Below are 23284 nucleotides of genomic sequence, written 5' to 3'. Positions count from 1 at the left end.
GGTCATCCACTTGAGGGAAATTTGCTACTGTCCTACAAACCTCTGCACTTGGAGGCCCAACAACGTCTACAAGAAGGTTGCGTAGTAGACATCATGGGCGCGCCGCCCCCCTCTTTCCTACTCCTACTAGGAGGGGGAAAGGAAGGGGGAGAGGGAGAAGGAAAGGGGGGCGCCGCCCCCTCTCCTTGTCCAATTCGGACTAGAGGGGGAGGGGCGCGCGGCCTGACCTAGGCCAGCCCTCTCTCTCTCCACTAAGGCCCATAAGGCCCACCATTTCTCCGGGGGGTTCCGGTAACCCTCCGGCACTCCGGGTTTCTCCGAAACCACCCGGAATACTTCCGGTGTCCAAATATAGTCGTCCAATATATCGATCTTTACGTCTCGACCATTTCGAGACTCCTCGTCATGTCCGTGATCATATCCGGGACTCCGAACTACCTTCGGTACATCAAAACACAAAAACTCATAATACCGATCGTCACCGAACTTTAAGCGTGCGGACCCTACGGGTTCGAGAACTATGTAGACATGACCGAGACACGTCTCCGGTCAATAACCAATAGCGGAACCTGGATGCTCATATTGGCTCATACATATTCTACGAAGATCTTTATCGGTCAAACCGCATAACAACATACGTTGTTCCCTTTGTCATCGGTATGTTACTTGCCCGAGATTCGATTGTCGGTATCTCAATACCTAGCTCAATCTCGTTACCGGCAAGTCTCTTTAATCGTTACGTAATGCATCATCCCGTAACTAACTCATTAGTCACATTTCTTGCAAGGCTTATTGTGATGTGCATTACCGAGAGGGCCCAGAGATACCTCTCCGACAATCGGAGTGACCAATCCTAGTCTCGATCTATGCCAACTCAACAAGTACCATCGGAGACACCTGTAGAGCACCTTTATAATCACCCAGTTACGTTGTGACATTTGGTAGCACACAAAGTGTTCCTCCGATAATCGGGAGTTGCATAATTTCATAGTCATAGGAACATGTATAAGTCATGAAGAAAGCAATAGCAGTAAAATAAACGATCAAGTGCTAAGCTAACGGAATGGGTCAAGTCAATCTCATCATTCTCCTAATGATGTGATCCCGTTAATCAAATGACAACTCATGTCTATGGCTAGGAAACTCAACCATCTTTGATCAACGAGCTAGTCAAGTAGAGGCATACTAGTGACACTATGTTTGTCTATGTATTCACACATGTATTATGTTTCCGGTTAATACAATTCTAGCATGAATAATAAACATTTATCATGATTATGAGGAAATAAATAATAACTTTATTATTGCCTCTAGGGCATATTTCCTTCAAAGAGTTATCTAAATGGGCAATCAAGAAGAAGAAGTTGACTTGTTACAGATGTGGTGAACCAGGTCACTTCATGGCGGATTGCACTAAGGAGTTATGTGATTACTGTTAGAAGTCTCAGCATGTGACCGGTGAGTGTCCTTTGTTGTCGGGACCCAAGCCAGTAGTCACGATTTACGGAGTTTGTTGCAAAGAGCTAATGTTTTTTGAGTCTCCGGAAGCGGCACCTTCGATTCAGGCTATTGAGGGATCTTTTCCAGGAGTTGTTAAGGTGACTAATGGGGTTATGACAGAGGCACAAATTATTCAGCACCTGCGTGAGTTGGCACCAGGGAATTTTCAGTGGAACCTTGTTAGGCTGGAGAACCAGACATACAAGGTCGAATTTCCAACCAAGGAGGACCAACTTCGTATTCTCAAGTTTGGCATGTGTAGGGTTCCTAGTACTAGCATCATTCTGGAGTTTTACGAGTGGAAACAAAACGAACCACAGGGAGTACCTTTGGAAAAGGCTTGGGTCCGCTTCTCTGGTGCTCCACATAAGACGTTAAATCATTTTCTAGTCACTTGGAGTTTGGGGTCTCTGATTGGTAAGACGGAGAAAGTGGATATGCCCTTCACGCATGCGCATGGTGTTGCGAGGTTGCTTGTTAGCGTCCTCAGTATTGACTTGTTACCTGATGTGGTTCGGTGGACGCATGAGGGAAGTACATATGTGTCGGATCTTGAGATTGAGGACACACCAGTAGATGATGGGATTGATGAGCATCAGGACATGGATACATCTGATGGAGATAGAGCACCGGATAACCAGAACAAGGAATCTGAGGACAGGTCTAGGGGCTCGGCCAAGAAACTTACTCTGCAGCCTGATAAGTCGGATAAGTCGGCCAAGGGACCGCCGATGTCTGGAACACCGACGAACACTTTGCGTTTTGGCTCTTTTGCTCCTCATTCTGCTCCTAGTCGCTTGTGGAGCATGAGGGTGGAGACGGATGATCCGATGGAGTCAGAGCTGTCGTCGCTGTTGGAGGATGCCTATGGAGCACCGACTTCTTCCACACCAGATGCGGTGGTGCCGTCGCAGCCGACTGAGTCCAGTGGGATGGGTGGGCAGGAGGCTCTCCTATCTCCCATGGCGTCTCCTCGTCGCGATGTCACCCCGTTGGCGCTGTCTGGAAAGGTGATGCCAGGTGTCCTGGATACTGACAGGCCAAGCGGGCGAGTCGGTGACCTGGGAGGCGGGGGGACCCCTACACCTACGTCGACTCCTCGGGTCGCCAGACAGAGCACCTCGCCGAAGGACCGGGGGCAGGGAACCGGGTTGGGGGAGGGGCGTGGGCAGGAGGCCCTCAGGTCCCCCCTAGCCTCGGTGACTCCCGTCCGTGTCGACGGCCACAAGAGGGCAGCTGAGCAAGAGGCTCCGCACCTTCTTCCTTCGCTGGCGCTGGATGGTGGTGCTCCTACCGCGCCCATTTCTACACCAACTTCGATGGGTGCGCGTGTTGCTTCGGGAGTTTCTGTCCGGGATCGGACTATGGATGAGATTATCGCTTTTGGTGGGATCAAAGATCCGGTGACGGCTAGCAGGCGTGTCAGTGACCGGATCCAAGATCAACCAGATGTGGACGACCTGTAGTTGGGGCATGCCATGAGGGCGGCCAAACTTCGGGATGTCGAGACAACTACAGGTATGTCGGTTAATAAGAGTTGTTCCATTTTGCATTTTTCAGAGCATGATATTTTAGATAAAGCCAACAACATAGGAGTTTCTTTGGGTTCGAACGCAAAGGAAACTGTGAAGTCGATTAATGACCTTCTAGACTTACAAGTGGAGCGGGCATCTGATATTATTCGAAATCTAGCGGTGGTTAAACCCATGAATAATGATGAAGTGAATCAATTAGGAATTTCGGCTCTACAAAATTTATGTGACAATCTAATGCCACCATCTGAGGCCGATGGGGACCTGCTAGGTTCGGACACTGAGGACAGTGTAGAGCTTGTGCCGGCGGAAGATTTCATCCCTAGTCACCATATTGACGTAGATACGTCAAGTGTAGGGGGTAAGCCCAAACGTACATGGAAAAGGAAGGTCTATCCGACTTCGGCTGTTCGGAGGAGTGCTAGGGTTAAACTTAAAAAGAAATTCCACGATGATCTATGAAAGGAATCTTTTGGAATAGTAGAGGTCTAGCTGACTTGGCTAAAAGAAGGTTCCTTGCTGAGGCATCGGTAGAACAACAGCTCGATTTTATTGCAATCTTTGAAACTGGCAGAGATAATTTCACCTCACAATTCCTCGGAACTCTGTCCGGTGGAATTGATTTTGACTGGCACTGCCTACCCCCTAGAGGAAGATCCGATGGGATATTGCTAGGGGTTAGGTGTGAAGCACTTGAGGTGCTCAATGTGGTCAGGGGAGATTTTGCGGTTAAGTTCCGAGTGAGATCAAAGTTAGATGGCTTCCGTTAGTCCCTTGTAGCGGTGTACGGAGCAGCCCAACCCGAACTCAAACCGGATTTCCTAGCTGACCTAGTCAGGATTTTTGGAGACAAGAATCTCCCCATCTTAGTTGGTGGAGATTTTAATATTATACGAAGGCGAGAAGAGAAGAACAATGATAATTTTGATGGGCGATGGTCACTTATGTTTAATATGATCATCGAAAGCCTCAGTTTGAGGGAGATTGAGCTTACGGGTAGACAATACACTTGGGCTAATTCGCTACCTACTCCGACTTATGAGAAGTTGGATAGGGTTCTTGCTAGTATTGAATGGGAACAGAAATACCCATTGGTGTCGGTTCATGCGATGTAGAGGGCAGTCTTAGACCACACATCATTATTAGTGGACTCGGGAGAAGCAACACATCCTGGTAATAAGAATTTGTTCTCTTTCGAACTAAGCTGGTTTTGTAAAAGAGAACTTTATGGCCATCATTGCACGTGAATGGTCAAAGCCAGTTGCTGGCCAAACAAGCATAGAGATATGGCAGAACAAGATCAGACATCTAAGACAATTTCTTAGGGGTTGGGCAAGGAACGAGAGTGGCATTTACAAAAAAGAGAAAGAAAGGCTCATTCAATTAATTGATTCCCTAGACATTAAAGCAGAGGGGACACTGCTAGACGTAAATGAACAGGCCATGAAATCTGAAGCAGAGCAAAGCCTACGAGCTCTTATGAGAGAAGAGGAACTCAAATGGGCATTGCGGGCTAAGACTCTCAAGGTTGTTCATGGAGACGATAATACACAATTCTTTCATATGATTGCGAATGGCAAACATAGAAAGAAGAAAATCATCCAGCTCGAGCAGGATGAAGGAACCATAGTGGGACATGAAAACCTTAAATCATATATTTCCAATTATTATAAACAATTATTCGGGCCACCGGCAGAGAGCACGGTGTCCATGAATGAGTTTGACACTAGAGATATTCCTCAGCTCATGTCAGAAGAGAATGAGATCCTAACTGCACCTTTCACTGAAAAGGAAGTGCTAGATGTCATATCACAAATGAAATTGAATAAAGCACCAGGACCAGACGGGTTTCCTGGGGAGTTTTATAAGAAATGTTGGCATATCATTAAGGATGACCTGATGCCTATGTTCCACGATTTCTTTAATGGGCATCTAGAACTCTTCCATATAAACTTTGGTACGATTACTCTACTGCCAAAGAAAGAAGGGGCGATTCGTATCGAGCAGTTTAGGCCGATATGTCTCTTAAACGTGAGTTTCAAGATATTCACGAAGGTGGGGACAAATCGGCTGACGCGGATCGCCCATTCGGTGGTTCAAGAGAGTCAGACGGCCTTCATGCCTGGTAGACACATCCTAGAAGGGGTAGTTGTTCTACATGAAACGATCCACGAAATTCATTTGAAGAAACTAGATGGGGTTATCTTTAAAGTGGATTTCGAAAAGGCTTATGATAAAGTGAAATGGATGTTTCTGCAGCAAGCTATGCGCATGAAAGGTTTTTCTGAAGCTTGGAGGAGCCAAGTGGATTCTCTTGTCCAAAAGGTAGTGTCGATATTAAGGTTAACGATGATATAGGCCACTATTTCCAGACGCACAAAGGATTGAGGCAAGGGGATTCCATGTCTCCGCTCCTTTTTAATATAGTGGCAGATATGTTGACCGTGCTTATTGGCAGGGCTAAGGAGAATGTCCTAGTAGATGGTTTAGTTCCCCATCTGGCAGATGGTGGAATATCCATTTTACAATACGCAGACGACACTATTATATTCATGGAGCATGATGTTGCAAAAGCTCGGAATATGAATTTGGTTTTATGTCTCTTTGAGCAATTATCGGGACTTAAAATAAACTTTAACAAAAGTGAGTTATTTTGCTTTGGTAGACATTTGTTCGATTGTGAATTAGGGTCAATGCCTTTCAGCTATTTGGGCATACCTATTCACCATCGGAAATTATCCATTAAGGAGTGGAAGTGCATCGAGGATCGAATTGAAAAGAAGCTTAGTTGTTGGAAGGGCAAGTTAATGTCCTATGGTAGATTAGTACTCATTAACTCAGTCCTGACGAGTATGCCGATGTTTTTGTTATCCTTTTTTGAGGTACCTAAAGGGGTACGGAGGAGACTAGACTTCTTTCGATCTCGATTCTTCTGGCAGTCTGATGAGGCCAAGAAGAAATACCGCTTAACTCGCTGGGATATATTATGTCGACCTAAGGATCAGGGAGGTCTCAGTATTGAGAACCTGGAGATCAAGAATAAATGCCTTACGAGCAAATGGCTTTTTAGGCTTTCGGTAGAGACCAACAGGATGTGGGCACAAATTTTACGAAACAAATATCTACAGTCCAAAACTTTAGCACAAGTAAACATGAGGCCGTCTGATTCGCCTTTCTGGAAAGGGCTAATGAGAATTAAAGACTTATTATTTCATAGAACCAAATTCATTGTTGGCAATGGGATGTCAACACGATTTTGGGAGGATACATGGCTGGGGAAGACGCCTTTAGCCATTCAATATCCAAGTCTATATAATATTGTCCAACGTAAGGAAGATTATGTTGGCACGATATTACAATCGGTCCCTTTAAATATTCAGTTTAGGCGATCTTTGGTTGGGGAGAGATGGAATTCATGGATACATCTGGTACAGAGAGTGATGGATGTTCAATTAACCGACCAACCAGATTCATTACATTGGAGATTGACCAAGAATGGTTTGTTCACTGTCAAATCATTTTATTTGGACCTAATTAACTCTGGCCCACTCCCCAGATCCATTCATATCTGGGAAGTTAAGGTCCCCTTGCGTATAAATTTTTTCATGTGGTTCGTACACAAACAAGTGATTCTTACCAAAGACAATCTGTTAAAGCGATATTGGGTAGGCAGCTCACGATGTTGTTTTTGTGATAATAATGAAACAATACAACACCTTTTTATTGATTGTCCTTTGGCTAAATTATTGTGGCGAACAATCCATATAGCTTTCAACATTGCCCCTCCAATTAACATTGAAACGTTGTTTGGGACGTGGTTAGATGGGTGGACCGTACTACTGCGGCTCATATTCGAGTTGGAATATGTGCATTATTGTGGGCTATATGAAACTGCAGGAATGGTATGATCTTTAACAGGCAACAATTTTTAAACTTCTTGCAGGTTATCTTCAGAGCTACCGCATGGATCCATACGTGGTCCTTACTCACTCCTATGTAATCCAGGGAGCCGCTGATTACTGGGTGCAACCAATGGGAGATGGTAGCACGGGTTATATTCAACCGGTTTGGATGGCGGTCGCTTAACAGGACAGGAGTCTAGGTCTCTAGTCCTATTACTATCACCGGTTGTAATCTTGAGGTCTTTTATCGTTTTGTCGTCCTCCTCCTTTTGCGAGTTGTAATACTTTGAAAACTGTTTGATCTTTGAGACTTCTAATAATATGTCTGCATGAATCGTTTAGATGCAGAGGCCGAGGGCACGCCTCCTTTTCAAAAAAAAGCAAAACCGGTTAAAAAAGAAATACTAAAATATAGAAAACCGTCAAGGGAACAAAAAACGAGGAAATGAAAAAAAGCCATGGTGAACGCAACCACCATCGAGCGTCTCGATCAAAACCCCATCGAATGAAAAAAAGGTAACGAGAAAGGGCCAGCCCAGTAGCTTAGCTACACGTGGGGAAGAAGCTTCACGCGAGCACATCATATGCCTCATTATAAGTAAGATATAGGCACGAAAGTGCCATTCTACGCTCGAGCACAGATGCGCACGATATCCATCCCGTCGGTCCTTCTCGAGATTCCCGAAGCGAAGCGTACAGGCCCAAGTATAACTTAGGTATATATATTCATGCAGGGCCCATGGCCCACGTCTGACTTACAGACAACATTACGCCGTCAGCCTCAACCATAGCGGCTCGGATGTGGATGGACGATATGGGCCATCAAGTACTAGTAGTAGATTCTGGACCAACAACATCAATCAATAAGGAAACTGGACTAACCGTTTGGAGCTACCGACCAATCTTCTCCTTTCCCCTATAAAAAAATAATGTCAATCTTCTCCTCCACGATCCCTTTTCGCCTCGTAAATCCATCTGCGCCCAAACTTGTTTCTCATATGTAATCCATCCCAAGAACCAGATCGCTTTCCCATCCGGCCGTGATCATTGTCTAACTCAGCATCATTATCACCTGGATTGGTCGTGGCGGCGAGAAAGCAGGCAAGCGTTTCTACAAATGTGTGAAGAGAGGTGTTAGATCTTGAATGGAGCATGATTTCGAAGTTTGAATTTTTTTTGTAGATTTTCCCGGCTTAGTCTTTCTATTCATGCTATTCTTGCAGGCTGGTCTATCTAGATTAATCAGATCAGACACGACGTACCTTACCGATCTCAATCGCCATTACGGAGCCCACGATGTAGTTCCTCCTCAACAAGCAGGCGATGAGGCTCAATGATGGCGTTAGTCCAGATCAAGGTCCAACAAATATCTGAGGTTTCTGTATGACACCACTTGCCAAGTTTTCACACTCCAACTTCACCAAAAGAGATTTTTTTTGCTCTTGACACCAAACCAATCCTCAGGCTAAAGGCTAAAACTTGTTTCACTTAATCTACATGTAAGCCAACTGTTGGCGACAATTTCTGCTAATTCCTGTGTGTAACAAGGCAAGGGCTCATGCAGGATCCTGATTGATGTCAGTACAAACAATTCAGTTTTTTTTAACACAGACAATTTTTAATCAATCTAACAAATATGTGCACACAGGCATGCACGCTAGTTCTGTAAGAACAATGCTTTCAAATTTCTCAGTCCTTAATTCGACGTACACTCATGTGAGGAGTATTGCGTAGATTTGAATTTGAACAATCTAAAGTACTATTCAACCATGTCTGACAGTTTGTAATTTTTCAAACTCCAACTCTTTTACTGATTTTTTGGTCTCATGTAAAGGCCACACACAACTGCCCAAAGCTGAATCATAACAAATATGAACATCAACTGCAAGCAAATCGCAGTCAGGCATTTAACACCTGTAGCTTCAGGTTCCATACTCATTTTCACACATAATCATACATCCAAACTTAACATATCCACATGCTGGTCCGAACACAACTACTTATATGACAGATGCTTCTGGCAGGGGCGGATCCAATAGGGGTTCCATGGGTGCCATGGCACCCCCTGCGAAAATGCAAAGTATACTTATTATATAGTAGTTAGGCTAATTTGAGTGTACTATTAGTGTTTAAATACGTGAGTATTGAGCATGGCACTCCTATCGTGTAGTTCTAGATCCGCCACTGGTTTCTGGATGCGAGCCTAAACACTTATTAGTTACTCAAAATACATGCCCATGGCTAACACTGGAAATCCTGGGAAATCAACACCACACCACAACAAGTGGGATGGCAGCTCACATTTCCGTCCAGTGCGATACGGTACCTGGGTAACGATGGGAACCCCAGGAAACCACTGCCACACCACATCAAAGGGGATGGTAGCTAAACTTTCTCTCCAGTTTGTTCCGCACAACGAAATGCTTTCACAGCAAATGCACACCTACTGCATATATAATGAATATCTGACACCTCATCTCACTTCAGAATGGCAGCACCTCGATCATAAAATCTAGCAGCTCACCTCGGTTCCCCCTCGTAGAAATCACCTCGTATGCTTCGCCCAGAGAGTCAAAAGTAGTACCAAAAACTGGTGTGATCATGTATTCAGCTGGGTTCTCTACACAACACCTGGCTGCCTTCTCGAACGCACTGATTTTCGATTTGGGCACGGTGTTCTGCTTGGTGCGGCAGCACCAATCCTAAGCCTGCAAGCACAGACATACATTGCATAAATTTTCTGAATGCACAGAGCAATCAGCCTGCAAACACAGGCACAAGTAGCATAAATTTTCAGAATGCAGAGAGCAATCAGCCTGCAAACACAGGCACATATAGCATGACTTTTCTGAATACAGAGAGCAATCAGCCTGCAAAAACAGGCACATATACAGCATGAATTTTCTGAATGCAGAGATCAATCAGCCTGCAAGCACAGTATAGCATGCTTTTTCTGAATGCAGAGACCAATCAGCACTTGCTCTAACTGTAGAATTTCTTCACTCATGACGCTTCCTAAATTGCCCTTCACTAACCTCTTGTTACACCCCGATGCTTAGGGATTCAACTTCCCCGTTGATAGCTCCGAAGTCGGAGGCGAGCTCTCCCTTCTTCAGCCGCCGCCTCCTTCGCCGAGAAGATTTGTACTTCGTCGCTGCCCACCGTCCGATGCTGCGCCACCTTGCCCTCCACCCTGCTGCGCCACCTCCAAAACCGCCACCGCAGGGCCATTCACAGCCACAGGGGCCGGCACCGAACTCTTACCTACTTCCTCAAGCAGAGCAGATCTGAAACTAGGAAAAAAATCAATCCTCTGCATCAGCTAAGACAAAGGCCTAAAATGGGAATGGCATCGCCGGGAAATCAAAGATCCACGGACCTGTCGATCAGCTGCATCAGAAACTCCATGGTGCCTCGCCGCCGGTGCTCCTTGCCTCTATCCCGAAGTGTCTCAGCTTCCAAATGACCTACGCCCTGGGCGAGAAGACTCGGTCCTGCATTCAATTCGGTTCTTCAACCAGTGCACGGAAAGCGAACTTCCTGATCCACGGATCAGACAGGACCACCGATTACAAATTGTAGAAGTCGTACGCCTCGTCCAAAAAGCCGAAAGTAGTGCCAAGAACTGGTGTGATCACATTCTCAGCTGGGTTGTCAGCATAACTCTTAAGAGCCTTCTCAAACACACTGATGCAATTTGGGCAGCGTGTTCTGCTCGGTGCAGCAGCATCTATCCTCAGCCTGCAAACGCAGCCAATTCACATATGAACTGCCTGAATTCGGTAAGCAACATTTTCTTGGATGAACTGCCTAGATTCAGTAAGCATGATTCTGCTTACTGACTGCAAATCCCTGGATTAATGATTGCAAAAGTAATTCATCCGAAAATAATTTTTCATAATAACATGATTATGAAGATAATACTTTGGTCAACATGCAAGAAAACAAAATTTGTATAATATGTGACAATAATTGAGTGATTATATTGCAATTAAAAATATCAAATGTTCTAGAGATGGATGACGTATAAGCAAGAAAAAAGGCATCATGTCAAATCTGGTATGTTCAGGCAAATATGCTAACCATAAATCATCCATGAGACAAATCATGTAAATTTTAGAATTATATTCAATACAACTATACAAAATAGAAGTATGGTTAGAGGAACTGGCAACAGAGGAGATGGAGACGGGCAAAGGAGATGGCGATCTGGTGGCAGAGAAGGAGGGGATCCAATAGCATGGGAGGAAGGGATGGGACGGTGGAGCAGGGGAAGAGGAGGAGGGGGAAGAGCGGCGGCGGAGGGCTAGATTGGGCAGCAGAGGAGGGCCATGGCCGCCATGGGAGGAGGGGATAGGACGGGCAGAGAAGGGCCGTGGCGGCCATGGGAGAAGGTGAACGAGCGGCGGCGGAAAGGGGCGGGAGGGCCGGCGAGGTGAAGGTGACCTTCGCCTCCGTCGGCGGTCCTTCTCTCTACTCCGCAGTCCGCGGAGAAGACAAGCGAACTTCCCGGGCCACGGATCAGACGCGTACGCCGATGCCGATCCGCGGCTCACCTCGCCGACGACGAACGGACGTCCGCCTGCCCGTCAAATCTGGCCCACCACCCACCACTGCCACCTCTGTATTTCTCTACCGTGTGCATTTTCTAGCAATCCACCGACGCCCGTATAAAGAAATGGCACAGATCCAGATGCGCTTTCCAACGTCGTGGATATCGAGCTCACTTGAGCTCGGGCTCAATTACTCGATATAGGCACAACTACACGACTATAACTCGCTTCACCTGAGACGAGTGCAAATGCTTATGTCTCGTTCATAGCTAGACTAGCGTCCGTCACGCCTGAAACTATTCTGCAGTGCGCACGTGTATGGGCTGGCCCAATAGGTGTTATATGTTCGTTCATTCGCGGGTCTATGTTTGCTGATGTATCGGCTCGTTTTTTTTTTATGTTTTTTGTTTGCTTTTCTAATTTCTTCTCTGGTTTTCTTTCAGTTTCTTCTTTTTTGTCGCAATACTTCGTTTCTGTTTTCTTTTGCTTTTCTTTGGTTTCTCTCCTTTGTTTCTTTTGGTTTATATAGACATTATTTGTATACCTCAAGAACATTGCTAATACATGTTTTCAGTTTTCTAATACAAGTTTAACATTTTCTGAGTACATGGTCAATATATTTTCTATACAATGTTTTGAAATTATCAAATAATATTTTTCAAATATAAGATTAACATTTTTTGAATAAATCGTCAATATTTTTAAATAAGCTTGATTAAAAAATACAAGACAAATATATTTTTTAATACATGGTCAACATTTTTTGATACACATTTAAAATTTTCAAATGCAAGAATACATGTCAGCATTTTTCTATACACATTTAACATTTTAAAATGCTTGATGAATTTTTTCTGCAAAAACATGTTTAACATTTTTCAAATGCTTGATTAGGAAAATTTAAATACATGATAATTTTTCACACACATTTATATTGTTTCTTGTACATTTTTTGTATACATGAGAAACATTTTCTCCGTACACATTTAACATTTTCCAAACGCTAGGTTAACAGTTTTTTCAAATGTTTTATGTAAAGTATTTTCTTGCAATATCCTTATTTAGAATATTTAGAAGTATAAGGGAAGTATAAAAAATAAAGGAAAAAACAAAAACAAAAAAACGAGACATAGGGGCGAGGCAAATTTTGGGCAGCCCTTTTACGTGAGGCTTCCCATCTCGCTGTGAGCGAGACATAGCAGCGCTCGCCTCTAGCGCCTCCGTAATGGGACGGCCCAGCGCACGAGGCATTAAAGTTTGTTTCCCCCTTTTTGTTTTCGAAATCACTAATTAAGGAGTACTCGTTGCAAAGAACACTCCATCTTCCCAGGTCACGACAAGTGGCGCACATGCAGCGCGCCACTTGTCGCAACCTGGGAGTTTTCCCTTTTTTCGTAGATTCGTTTATTCAAAACGTTTTATCTCTTAAACCGTGCGTCCAAATTTCAAACCGTTTTCACCATTGGATTCCTCGCGTCGAGATCTTCAAAACTAGATCCTATGTTGATAGGTTTTGACGAACTTTTTTTTCACGAAAAAAATCGGACGAAAAAACCAAACCGGGAGCACGATTTTTTCCCTTTCCGAAAGAGGCACGCCCGTGCCTCTCGCGAAATCATAACCGTGCCTCTCGTGGAAGCAAAACCGTGACTCTCGTGGAAAGAAAAAAACAGAAAACGCGTTTTTTTCCCTTTCCGAAAGAGGCACGCCCATGACTCTCGCGAAAGCACAACCGTGCCTCTGGCGAAAGCAAAACCGTGACTCTAGCGAAAGGAAAAAAACAGAAAATGCGTATTTTTTTCCTTTTCGAGAGGCACGGCCGTGACTCTCGCAAAAGCACAACCGTGACTCTCGCCGAAGCAAAACCGTGACTCACGAGAAAGAAAAAAAACAGAAAACGCGTTTTGTTTTTCCCTTTCCGAGAGGCACGGCCGTGACTCTCACGAAAGCACAACCGTGCCTCTCGCGGAAGTAAAACCGTGACTCTCGCGAAAGAAAAGAAAACAGAAAACTTTTTTTTCATTTCCGAAAGGCACGGTCGTGACTCTCGCTAAAGCACAACCGTGCCTCTCGTGAAAAAAAAACGTGAATTTTCACGAAAGAAAAAAAAAGTAAACGCGTTTTTTCGCGCAATTTTTTTTTTTCAAATTTTTTTTTGTCGAAACGCTAAAGAAGACCGGGGAAAAACCAAAACGTCGAAAGAAAGGGGAAAAAACCCGTTTAAAAAGCCGAAAACGCGTGCGGAAAAATAAAAAAAACAAAAATTTGGAGGGAGCGTCCAGAGCGCGACACGTGGCGAATGGCTGAGAGCGCGCCAAGTGGCGCTGATCGTTGCGAGGCTCCCGAAGGAGCGCTAGTTGCTCCCTTTTGTTTTCTTTTCTGATTTATTTGTTATCTCAATTTATGTTTGTAAATATTCCATATATATAATTCAAAAATCACTATAGACAATTATTTTTTATAATGTTGAACGTCTATAAGAAAATGTTTCTAGTGCATACGAAAATGTACAACATGTATGAAAGAAGTTGATATCAAAAATATTTTTTTGAAAGGAAATGTTAATCATGTATTTGATTATTTTTCAAAACCTATATAAGAAATAATCCTGATGTACAGAAAAATGTACTATAAGGGTGTGTGGAAACAAGTTGACATCAAAAATAAATATTTAAAAATCTTTATCATACATTAAAAAACTAAATTGCATATAAAAAGTGTTCCTAATGTACAAAAATGTGAAATGCATATAATGATTGTTTGCATGGATACCACAAATTTATAATGTGTATGAAATCAAATAGGTATCAGAAATTATATTTGAAAATTAGTTGATCATGTATTTGAATAATTTTAAATGTGCATTAACAAATGTACCTGGTGTATACAAAAAATTTAGACTTGTATATTTGAAAAAATGTTGACCATGTATTAAAAGAAAAATGTACATTGTGTATTCGAAAAAAAATGTTCAACATGTATCAATAAAATGTTTCACGCGCACATAGAAAATTTAAATTTTGTACCAAATAAAAGTAGACATACGTTAAAAGAACAAAAAACGATGAAAACAGACAAAGAAACAAAAATGAAAACGAAGAGAGCTAAAGAAAATGAAAAAAGAAATAAAGAAAACAAAAGTATAAGAAGAAGGAAAGAAATCGAAAGAAAATCAGGGAATAACAAACAAAACCACGAGCTCGAGGAGGAAGGTAAAGAGCGCAATCTGCGGGTTTCTGGCTTGGGAGGAGATGGCACGGAAGCACGAGATTGAAGCCGAAGGAGGAAGAAGGGGAAATTGTTCCCTTTCCCCCCTTTCTTTATAGACGATGCGATAAACTGAATCGATGGGCCTTGCGGCATGACATGTGTCCCGCATGCTCTATGGTTTCCCCATTTCGCAACATGGGTGTGGGAATCCAGGCATCGTCATCATTTTGATTCGGAACTCGCGGGCGGCTGAACGGTCCTTTGGACAGATATAAAAAGATAGGACAAGGCCAGCCCGTGGCATGCTCATTCACAGAAGGCATGACGCTAGGGTCCGGTCAGTGGAGCCGCCACTTTTAAGGAACCCCAATACTGCATGCACTTTGGGGTTGCAACGGCTCAACGAGCACCACAGACGGGACCAAGCCTAAGGCCTCAGCTTTCGGACACAAAGCTCCGAACTCCTAGAGCCCCCACATCTCATTTTTCATCAATGAAATCAGGGTCCCAGGATGCCTTGCGATGGGAAGGACCATAGACTCCTTCAAGGCTGAGCTCCCGAAGATGAGTCCTGATGACCAAAAAGAAGGCAAGGAGCCCGCCTGGGTTCTCGAAGGACAACCGCTACAATTCCACACATGGTTGGTGGCTACTGACAGTGTAATACACCGGGGATGGCACCTCAAAGGTAGCCTGGCAGCAGGCCTGCCATGGGGCCCAGAAGGTCCACCAAGGAGCTGGCGAAGAAGGAGCCCAGGGGATCAGATGAGCGTCTAGAGACCATCTTGGTCCCAAGTCTACATGACGTTGGCCAGATTGAATCTACCGCCAGGTAAAACCCTAGCCCCCATCACCCATATAAGGTGGGGGCTAAGGGGCTCTCAGAGACATCTACTTTCATAGAACTAGACTATGTGTAGCCAACACATCATTCCCATTGTATTCCCTCGCACGAGGTATCCTACCATAACACAAAGCAGGACATAGGGTATTACTCCTTCACAGAAGCCCAAACCTTGGTAAACTCTCTGAACAATCTCCGATCTGGTACTTCTGGTCATGCTCGCTATCCTACGGAGGGCACTGACGGATTTATGGACCGTCAGACAGTGGTCTGAGATCGTCATGGAGATCACATGGAGAGTGCAAGCTAGGAATAGCCCTTCCCAAGCTTCCGGTTAGAACATGTGATCCAACATGCATATCATTATCGCCTACATCTTATTTTACCACGTGAAACGCCTCCCATTGATGTTAATCTCTTTCAGACCTAACCTATCTAACATGGCCCTAAATGAGCCTATGACTATCCTATTGATATTACTGTTATTCTTTTCTTGTGCCTTGAGGATGGTGTTAATATCCCCAAGGATGAGTCATCTGTCCTACTGAATGGCAGAACTGCCACAACTCGTCAACAAATCCCAAATGAGCATTGTCGTCCTAAAGTCTGCACACCCGTGCACACCCAGGTCCCCGACATATCCCACATCTTAATGCTCACCAAAATCATGTTGTCACTGAAAGAAACCCTATGGAAGGAAAAAAGATTCCACGCCTGCAAAGAGAATTCCCTCCCTAATACCAACTGCCAACAAAAATGCAAAGTTCTTGACAAATTCACATCCGAGTTCTCCATAATCACCTTGTCATTGACAATAACATTGGGGAGCAAGATAGCAGAGGCACATCTGAGCGAGGGATCACGTCGCGATGTTTCAGGTAGAGGCGTGACCCTTTGTCCATCTAATTATAGTAACTCTGTAACTTTTGCAATCACTTTGTTTTCTCTGTCTTAAATTATAAACTACGTGTAAGTATTTTTCGTGTTCTAGGAAAAAGACAATAATGTTGTAGTTGCTTTCACAGACATGATCTTTGTCAACATAAATAAATTTTTTAAGCATGCGATGCCTGTTACGGTCGCTTTCTTGTTTACTTTTGGCCTAGAGTGTTGCGGCCGGTTTCAAGCCACTAACACGTGTTAAGTTGCTAACACATGTAATTAAGACTATGAATTAGGCACATGCTAATTAAATTGCTAAAACTTGTTTCACATGCTAATTAGGCACTCCTTAGCGAAGCTCAAGAGTCACTTAGAACCCCACACTAAAAAAGACATGTTGAAACAGTGAAATTTTCTTTCAAAATCATGTATGCATTAAAAACGTGTCATTCTAACCTAGGGCAACTCCCCCAACTGCCAACTTCTCCCCCTCGTCCCCTCTGACCAGAGCCGTTGGGGAAAGTTCGTGCGACAATCATTGCAACAGAAATCTGATCCACTCGCTTGAGCGGCGGACACCCCACGACGTGTCTCTCGGTGGCAGCGTGCGCTGGCCGGTGGTTCTCAGCCATGGACAGGGCAGTGCATGGGCATCGGGGAAGCGTCTTGTAGTGGTGATGGCGGTGACTGTGGCGGTATAGGTTGTGGGGCGATCTGTTTCCTTGTGGTCATCAACAACATATATCTTGAGACACACAACCCTATTGTGGGGTGTTGGCCCCTCCTGACTGCTATAGCTAGTGGATGAGAGGTGAGTGAGGGGCACTGGAGGTTGTCAAAAAGCTGGCATGCGTCAAGACTCCAGATCCTACTAGGCGTGGCTCGACCTAGACCATGCGGTGGTTTGACACTACTCAGCTCATCTTCTCCGCGTGGCTCAGGTGGCGGTGGCGGGGCTACTATGTCTTAGAGCTTCTAGCTTTGGTTGGTGATGGTGCATCTAATGGAAATGCATTGGATGTCTCAGTAAATCAAGCGCCGCAGAGAGGAGGGGGTCTTGGCAAATTGGGATGAAAATCCTGCTCCCACTAGTCGAGGGCCTCCTAGTACGGATGACAGCAACACAACTTCTGCCATGACCCTTTCTTGAAGGCGCCATCTTAAGGTTGGCATGGTCGATGAGATTGATAGTTTCTTGCTGTGGTATGCTGCTGGTGGTGGAGCGACCGGCCTGGGGTTGACGATGGTTTGTGTTCTTGGGGATTTTGGTGACAGTGATGTCGTGTGCCAAGGGCTGCCATTTGCTAATCACCACGTTGATCATCGATGCTCTTGTTGCAGGGTCGATGACGTTTCTCGGCGTCATAGAGCTGCCACTTGCTACCCCTTATAATGGTTGTCATTGGCTATATGTTTTGCTACCTAGATTGGACTCCGTCCGGTGGCAATTGTCGATGGTAAAGTCGTGAGCCTCCTATTCTTGGTGTGGTATTTCTTGATTGGTGTCATTCAAACATGTAGATGGAGAATTACACGTCACAAAGTGCTTAGGGTAATATCTTTAGGGGAGCATGTGTTAAAGGTTCATGGCATTAGTTGAACCGTGGTTTTGGGCCCTTCGATGTCATTGGCAGGAACCCTCACAATCATGGCACAAGTATTAGCTGCACGACTGGTGTTCGGACAATGTTGTCTTAGTGGAGTAAGGCTCTTTGATAATACCGACAACACTCATTGTATCACATATGCTCCTGTTTAGCCTACTTCGGATGGCTGCTAAGCAAGCGGGTAATGTTAAAGCTTGCAAGGTCTTGGTTTGATATGCCCTTCAATGGAAGCAATGATACTCCTCAGTGCCTTGCTTGTGACTCTCTCCTCGAAAATAGGTGTTATGGACTCAGAACCTTTTTTAGCTTGAACAACATTGGTCGTCTTCTTTTATTTACACATTGTACATCTTCCCCATGTGTATGTGTTTGTGTGCGTGCGCGCATGTGTGTTTCATGTTGCTTATAATCATCCTAATATTTACTATTGTCATCTAAATGCTTGTTTTCTTATTCAGCACGCAAACATAAATATATATGAATGCAATTTACAGTATGCATGCCATATCTAAATGTACATCAATTTCTTACAAGAACTTTGAAATATGCTTTCATTTTTTTGAAAATTCCGGGCTCCGAGGCACCTGGAGGCAAAACACCTCACTCAACCCTAGCCGTTGCTACCAATTCTGTACATGACAAAGCTTCCATTGTTAACCAAAAATTGCATATTCCGTCCAATTAGTTATTTTTGTTGTTCCGTTTTCCACTGATGAAGAATGATTAATTCTAAGCAATGTAATACATGTGCAAGATGTATCTTCAGGCCGTATACAAAATGTTAGGGTAGAGGAAGCACACAACTTTCTCCCGATATGATTTCATTTTTTTTGGGAATACTCGAGGGATTTTAGAATACACATAGTCCATTATGACACATTTCAGCATGTTTCAAAAAAAAAGAAATAAGAAAGTCACACATGAGAACTCTCACATTACAAATTATCACACATAAACATTAAAATTGTCTCATAGACATTTTCCTTTCAAGATCTACAGTAACACACGTTGAGTTTCAGTTGTGTACTTTTCAACCGCAACCCATGTAGGTGCCGTGATTGAGACTTGTTTGCCAAATTACCCGGTCCATCATGGCATATGGCATGAGCTCATACATAATAAACACACAGGGTCTAAATCGATCTCTCATGTTCACAAAAAACCCGAACACTCACATTTCTAGGCCGTACCAATGAAGGTGAAACAATTCTTCTTCGGGTTTGGAACTTGATTTATTAGTGGCGGCTCTCAAGTTTGGTTTTGACAAGACACCTAGTGCTCGTATTTTTCCGGATTTATTTCAAGCCTCAGTTTCTCGAAGGTGCTCATAGGGGTAGGATGTACGTGCATGCATTCATAGGGGTAAGTGTATGCTCGTCTATGTGAGTGACTCCGATTGTATTATGTTAAAAAAAAGAATGCTTTATTGGATGGACTAGAGTCCTTCCATATTTCACAAGGATCTGATGAGTTCTCAACAAACTCATTGTATATGACTCTTGTTTATTGTGATGCGCCAATAGACAATAAGATGTCGGGGAAGCTTGAAATTTATTTATAAGTTAAGAATTTTCTCTGGTATTCGTATAGAGGGGTGATTTTGATGAGGAACAACATTACGTGCGGCAACTAGCAAGGAAACAATACTTATGTTTTTTGTCATCAAGATGAGTCGATCAAACATCTCTTTAGCATCTGGTTGCGGAGTACCAGTTACAAACTTTGCTCCCGTATCTTGGTTGGGATGACGGCCTTATATGTGCTCTTTGGCTATCCACAAATGGCGTGTTTTTTCATGTAAATAAGAAATTATTCTTGTTTGTTGTTTATACATTTATGTATGCATGAGCTCCATATATGTTCTATTCTGCAGCGGTACAAGGACGTGCAACTATTTATAGTAAGGTGTTTACCCCGCATAGGTATGGTCTAGTCTATGGATCGGCACCCCAACCCTTGTAGATTGACTTATTTTCACATAAAACTATGCCGGATTGTGTGCATCTTTCTATATAATGACCGGGTTTGTACTAATTTTGATTCTATCACCTTGGTGTGATGATTTAGGTAACAACCCCTTTATCAAAAACATTGCCCAATCCATCATCAATTGGTTAATATATTGATAGGTAATTATTATCTTTTGCATGGCATGTCATCCTTTTCTAAACTCTTCTTGTACAACTAAACTTATTTTCTCTTCCAGACATTCTTTTACTGAAACTTTTTCTAATTTTGCTTACTACACTAACAATCATCAAAGGATACCATTGACCCATAGGGCGCATGCTCGTGGTAAATCTTTTGAAATGGGTCGTGGTTGAGAACTAAATGAGTTTAAGTGTCTACGTTGCATTTAGACGATTTCCAAATTTTATGGCGAATAGCAACAATGAGACAATGTTTGGACCTATAAAAAAGGGGGCATAAAGTTCCTATACTATCCTAAAGGATAGACTGATGTTCAGACTATACATACACTAATCTGACCATGATGAGTATCCAACTAAAACATTCCAAAGGGGCCCTTATCATTGGAACCAAACGTACGCCATCATGAATATAGGAGGTGGTGCATTGGAGGATAAAAAGGGGAAAGAAGATCGGTGATGTCGATGATGTTTGCCAACACTGTCAAAGGTTATTAACGTGCAGACATGTAATACATACGATGCCTTCAACAAGTTCAATGTATGCCTAAATATCGGAATGTTTCCCTGACTTTATACCGCCGACAGTTGCACTGGCAAGGGAGGGGAAAAGCGGCACTAGTTAGGGAGGGGAATAGCAACGCTGGTAGAGTGAAATAAGGCGCACGAGAATGTAGATCTAGAGGGTGAAGGAGGCGTGAGGCAGTGACTTACTTTCTGAGGATAGGATAATTAGCTCCAACAAAATATTGTATGATAAACAGTAGTTGAAAAGTGATTCTAGAGTGATATCTTTCATGGTGGGTAATATAATAAACTAGTAATACCTTTGTAAAGAAATATAAGATTGTTTAGATAGTGATCTAAACAATTTTATGTTTATTTACAGAGGGAGTATCATGCACACACTATTCTTCGAAACCTACCTCCCCAATGGACAAGTGCATCATACATTTCAGCAAAATATAATCGATCGATGCGGGTACCGAGGGGATTTTTGGAGGAAAATGCGTAGTATCATACACTAGCAAAATGTCATCGATCGATGCAGATACCGGTGAGAATTTCTGCGGAAAAAGAAACTTCAGCACGTTATAACCGCTGATTTCTTATCTACTGTGGTCACTGAAGGAGACATCTGAATTATTGTAAGCGACAGGAGACACGTCTTGTTGTTCCCTATCACAATAATAAAGATAGCGTCCACATGTAAGGCGTGACTCATTAGGGTTATCTGCACTATGTGGCACTGTGCCACCGCGCTTCAAGCTTTTTCATGTTCCGGCGCCATGTGTAGCATGCGGGCGAATATTGTACGTACGACAAGCCTTTCTTTTTTAGCACTGGCAGAGACAGAGACAGCTTCACTTTTCGCGATGCCAACAAACCAAACTAAATACACGCGTGCAAGCTTGGCATCGCGTCTCTATATAACCCATCGACCAGTCGCTAGCTCATCTCATCCATATTTCTCCATTGCCATTCACGTTCTTCTAAGTTCTCAGAGGAATCAACCCCTACCGTTTCAAGGATCGAGCACGTATAAACTACGAGCAAGCATCTCTAAAATTTGTTGTCTCGCCGCCATGATTTCGAGGTCTCCCAGCCTCTTCCAGATCGACGACGGAGAGGCCCAGGATCAGGATCAGGCGGGGACGCCAACAATGGCGACCGCCGGGGAGCTCGTCGGGCTCCGGCTGATCATACAGCCCTCGCCGAGGCGACAACAACGGCCGGCGCTGGCCGTCCTCAGGAGGTCTTCGGTGAGGTCCCCGGCTGCCGACCTCCAGGAGAACAGCGGCTGCCGGCCGTTCGTGGGCCTTGAGTTCTTGAAGTGCTGCCTCTGCTGCTGCAAGAAGATCGACGGCGACATGGACGTCTTCGTGTACAAGTAAGAGAGATCAGATATAGACCTACCCCATTCAACCTCTATGCTTATTGTTACTTGGCTTGAGCTGAGGTTCTTACGGTTCTTGGGATTATTTCTGCAGGGGAGAGCAAGCCTTCTGCAGCGCCGAGTGCCGGTGTCAGCAGATGGCCAGGGAGGAGAGGCGGGAGATCGAGATCCTGGTCAGGAAGCGGCGTGACGCGTTCCACAGCCGCCGTGCAGCACCGGGCAAGACGATCGGAGGACCGGACCGCCACGCGAGGGTGCAAATCTCAAGTTTTTGCTAGTTGATTACTGTAGATCTTACCGTACTTGCAGGGAGAGACTAAAGAGGATTAGATGGGACAAATTTGAAGTCCCGGATTTATTGTAGTATATATCATCATCGTCCAGCCATTGCAGATGGCCAAAATCTCAAGTTTTTTGGTTGTGGAGTACCAGTTAACCAGAAAGGATTGCAAGTTGTTGTTCCAAAAAAAAAAGAGAGAAAGGATTGCAAGTTACACGCGTGTTCATGCTCCAATTAGCTACGAAAGTTCGAGATGTCCATGTGGAAAAAAAAAAGAGCTTAAAAGCTCATCCTTGCCCGATTTTCATGGTTGCCTCGTGGTGTTGTTTGTGCGCAATTTTACCGGAAACACCAAGTGCAGCGTTGACAACATCACACACTACTAGCACGTACATACTCATACTCACACTAGTAGGAAAAGGAGCTTTTACCCCGGTTCATAAGGGCCTTTAGTCCCGGTTCAGGAACCGGGACTAAAGGGTCGTTACTAATGCCCTAGCCCTTTAGTCCCGGTTCTTACACGAACCGGGACTAAAGGCCGTCCACGTGGCCGGTGCGGGGAGCCCAGGCAGGAGGGCCTTTGGTCCCGGTTGGTGCCACCAACCGGAACCAATAGGCATCCACGCGTCAGCACCCGGCAGGAGCTGAGATTTTTGTTTTTTTTGTTTTGAAAGGGGGGGAGGGTTTGGGGGTTTTGGGGGGTTAATTTAGGTTGTTATTAGGTAGCTATTAGAGAGAAGTGTCCTCTCTTATATCTCCGTGCTTGGTTTACCAACGCTACGTACTGCTATGCCTAAACATGGCTTAGATTGAAGTGAAGGCAACATGTGGTGCATGTCGAAAGTAATACTAATCCGGACTTGATCAAGTTTGGATTGTACTACTTTCGACACGCACCACATGCATGTTGCCTTCACTTCAATCCAA

At 44.2% G+C, this 23284-nt stretch overlaps 1 protein-coding gene and 1 long non-coding RNA gene across 3 annotated transcripts; one reads left to right on the top strand and one right to left on the bottom strand.

Annotated features, from left to right (window-relative positions):
* Nucleotides 1-7628: 7628 nt before the first annotated feature.
* LOC109749054 (uncharacterized) lies at nucleotides 7629-11574 on the bottom strand. Of its 2 annotated transcripts, none has more exons than XR_012182530.1 (7): nucleotides 11381-11574; nucleotides 10526-10675; nucleotides 10314-10428; nucleotides 9970-10221; nucleotides 9459-9642; nucleotides 8197-8502; nucleotides 7629-8045 (listed from the first exon to the last, which is right to left on the bottom strand). It is a non-coding gene; the product is annotated as an uncharacterized lncRNA (long non-coding RNA). The 2 variants fall into 2 exon arrangements; XR_012182531.1 differs by having other exon boundaries at nucleotides 11491-11573.
* A 10048-nt stretch (nucleotides 11575-21622) lies between these two features.
* LOC109749056 (uncharacterized) lies at nucleotides 21623-22520 on the top strand. The gene is made up of 2 exons (XM_020308054.4): nucleotides 21623-22071; nucleotides 22172-22520. The coding sequence occupies exons 1-2, from the start codon at nucleotides 21767-21769 to the stop codon at nucleotides 22353-22355; spliced, it is 489 nt and encodes a 162-aa protein (XP_020163643.1). The 5' UTR covers nucleotides 21623-21766; the 3' UTR covers nucleotides 22356-22520.
* Nucleotides 22521-23284: the final 764 nt, after the last annotated feature.

Source organism: Aegilops tauschii, chromosome 4 (genome assembly GCF_002575655.3).
Source record: "Aegilops tauschii subsp. strangulata cultivar AL8/78 chromosome 4, Aet v6.0, whole genome shotgun sequence".
In the NCBI taxonomy this organism is placed as follows: domain Eukaryota; kingdom Viridiplantae; phylum Streptophyta; class Magnoliopsida; order Poales; family Poaceae; genus Aegilops; species Aegilops tauschii.
This window is presented reverse-complemented; position numbering and strand designations above follow the sequence as displayed.

What these genes read in the sequence shown, in the direction of transcription:
- LOC109749056 (XM_020308054.4), top strand. Translation starts at nt 21,767, where the DNA reads ATGATTTCGAGGTCTCCCAGCCTCTTCCAGATCGACGACGGAGAGGCC. An exon ending in ATGGACGTCTTCGTGTACAA is followed by an intron (nt 22,072 to 22,171) that starts GTAAGAGAGATC and finishes TTATTTCTGCAG; the next exon opens with GGGAGAGCAAGCCTTCTGCA.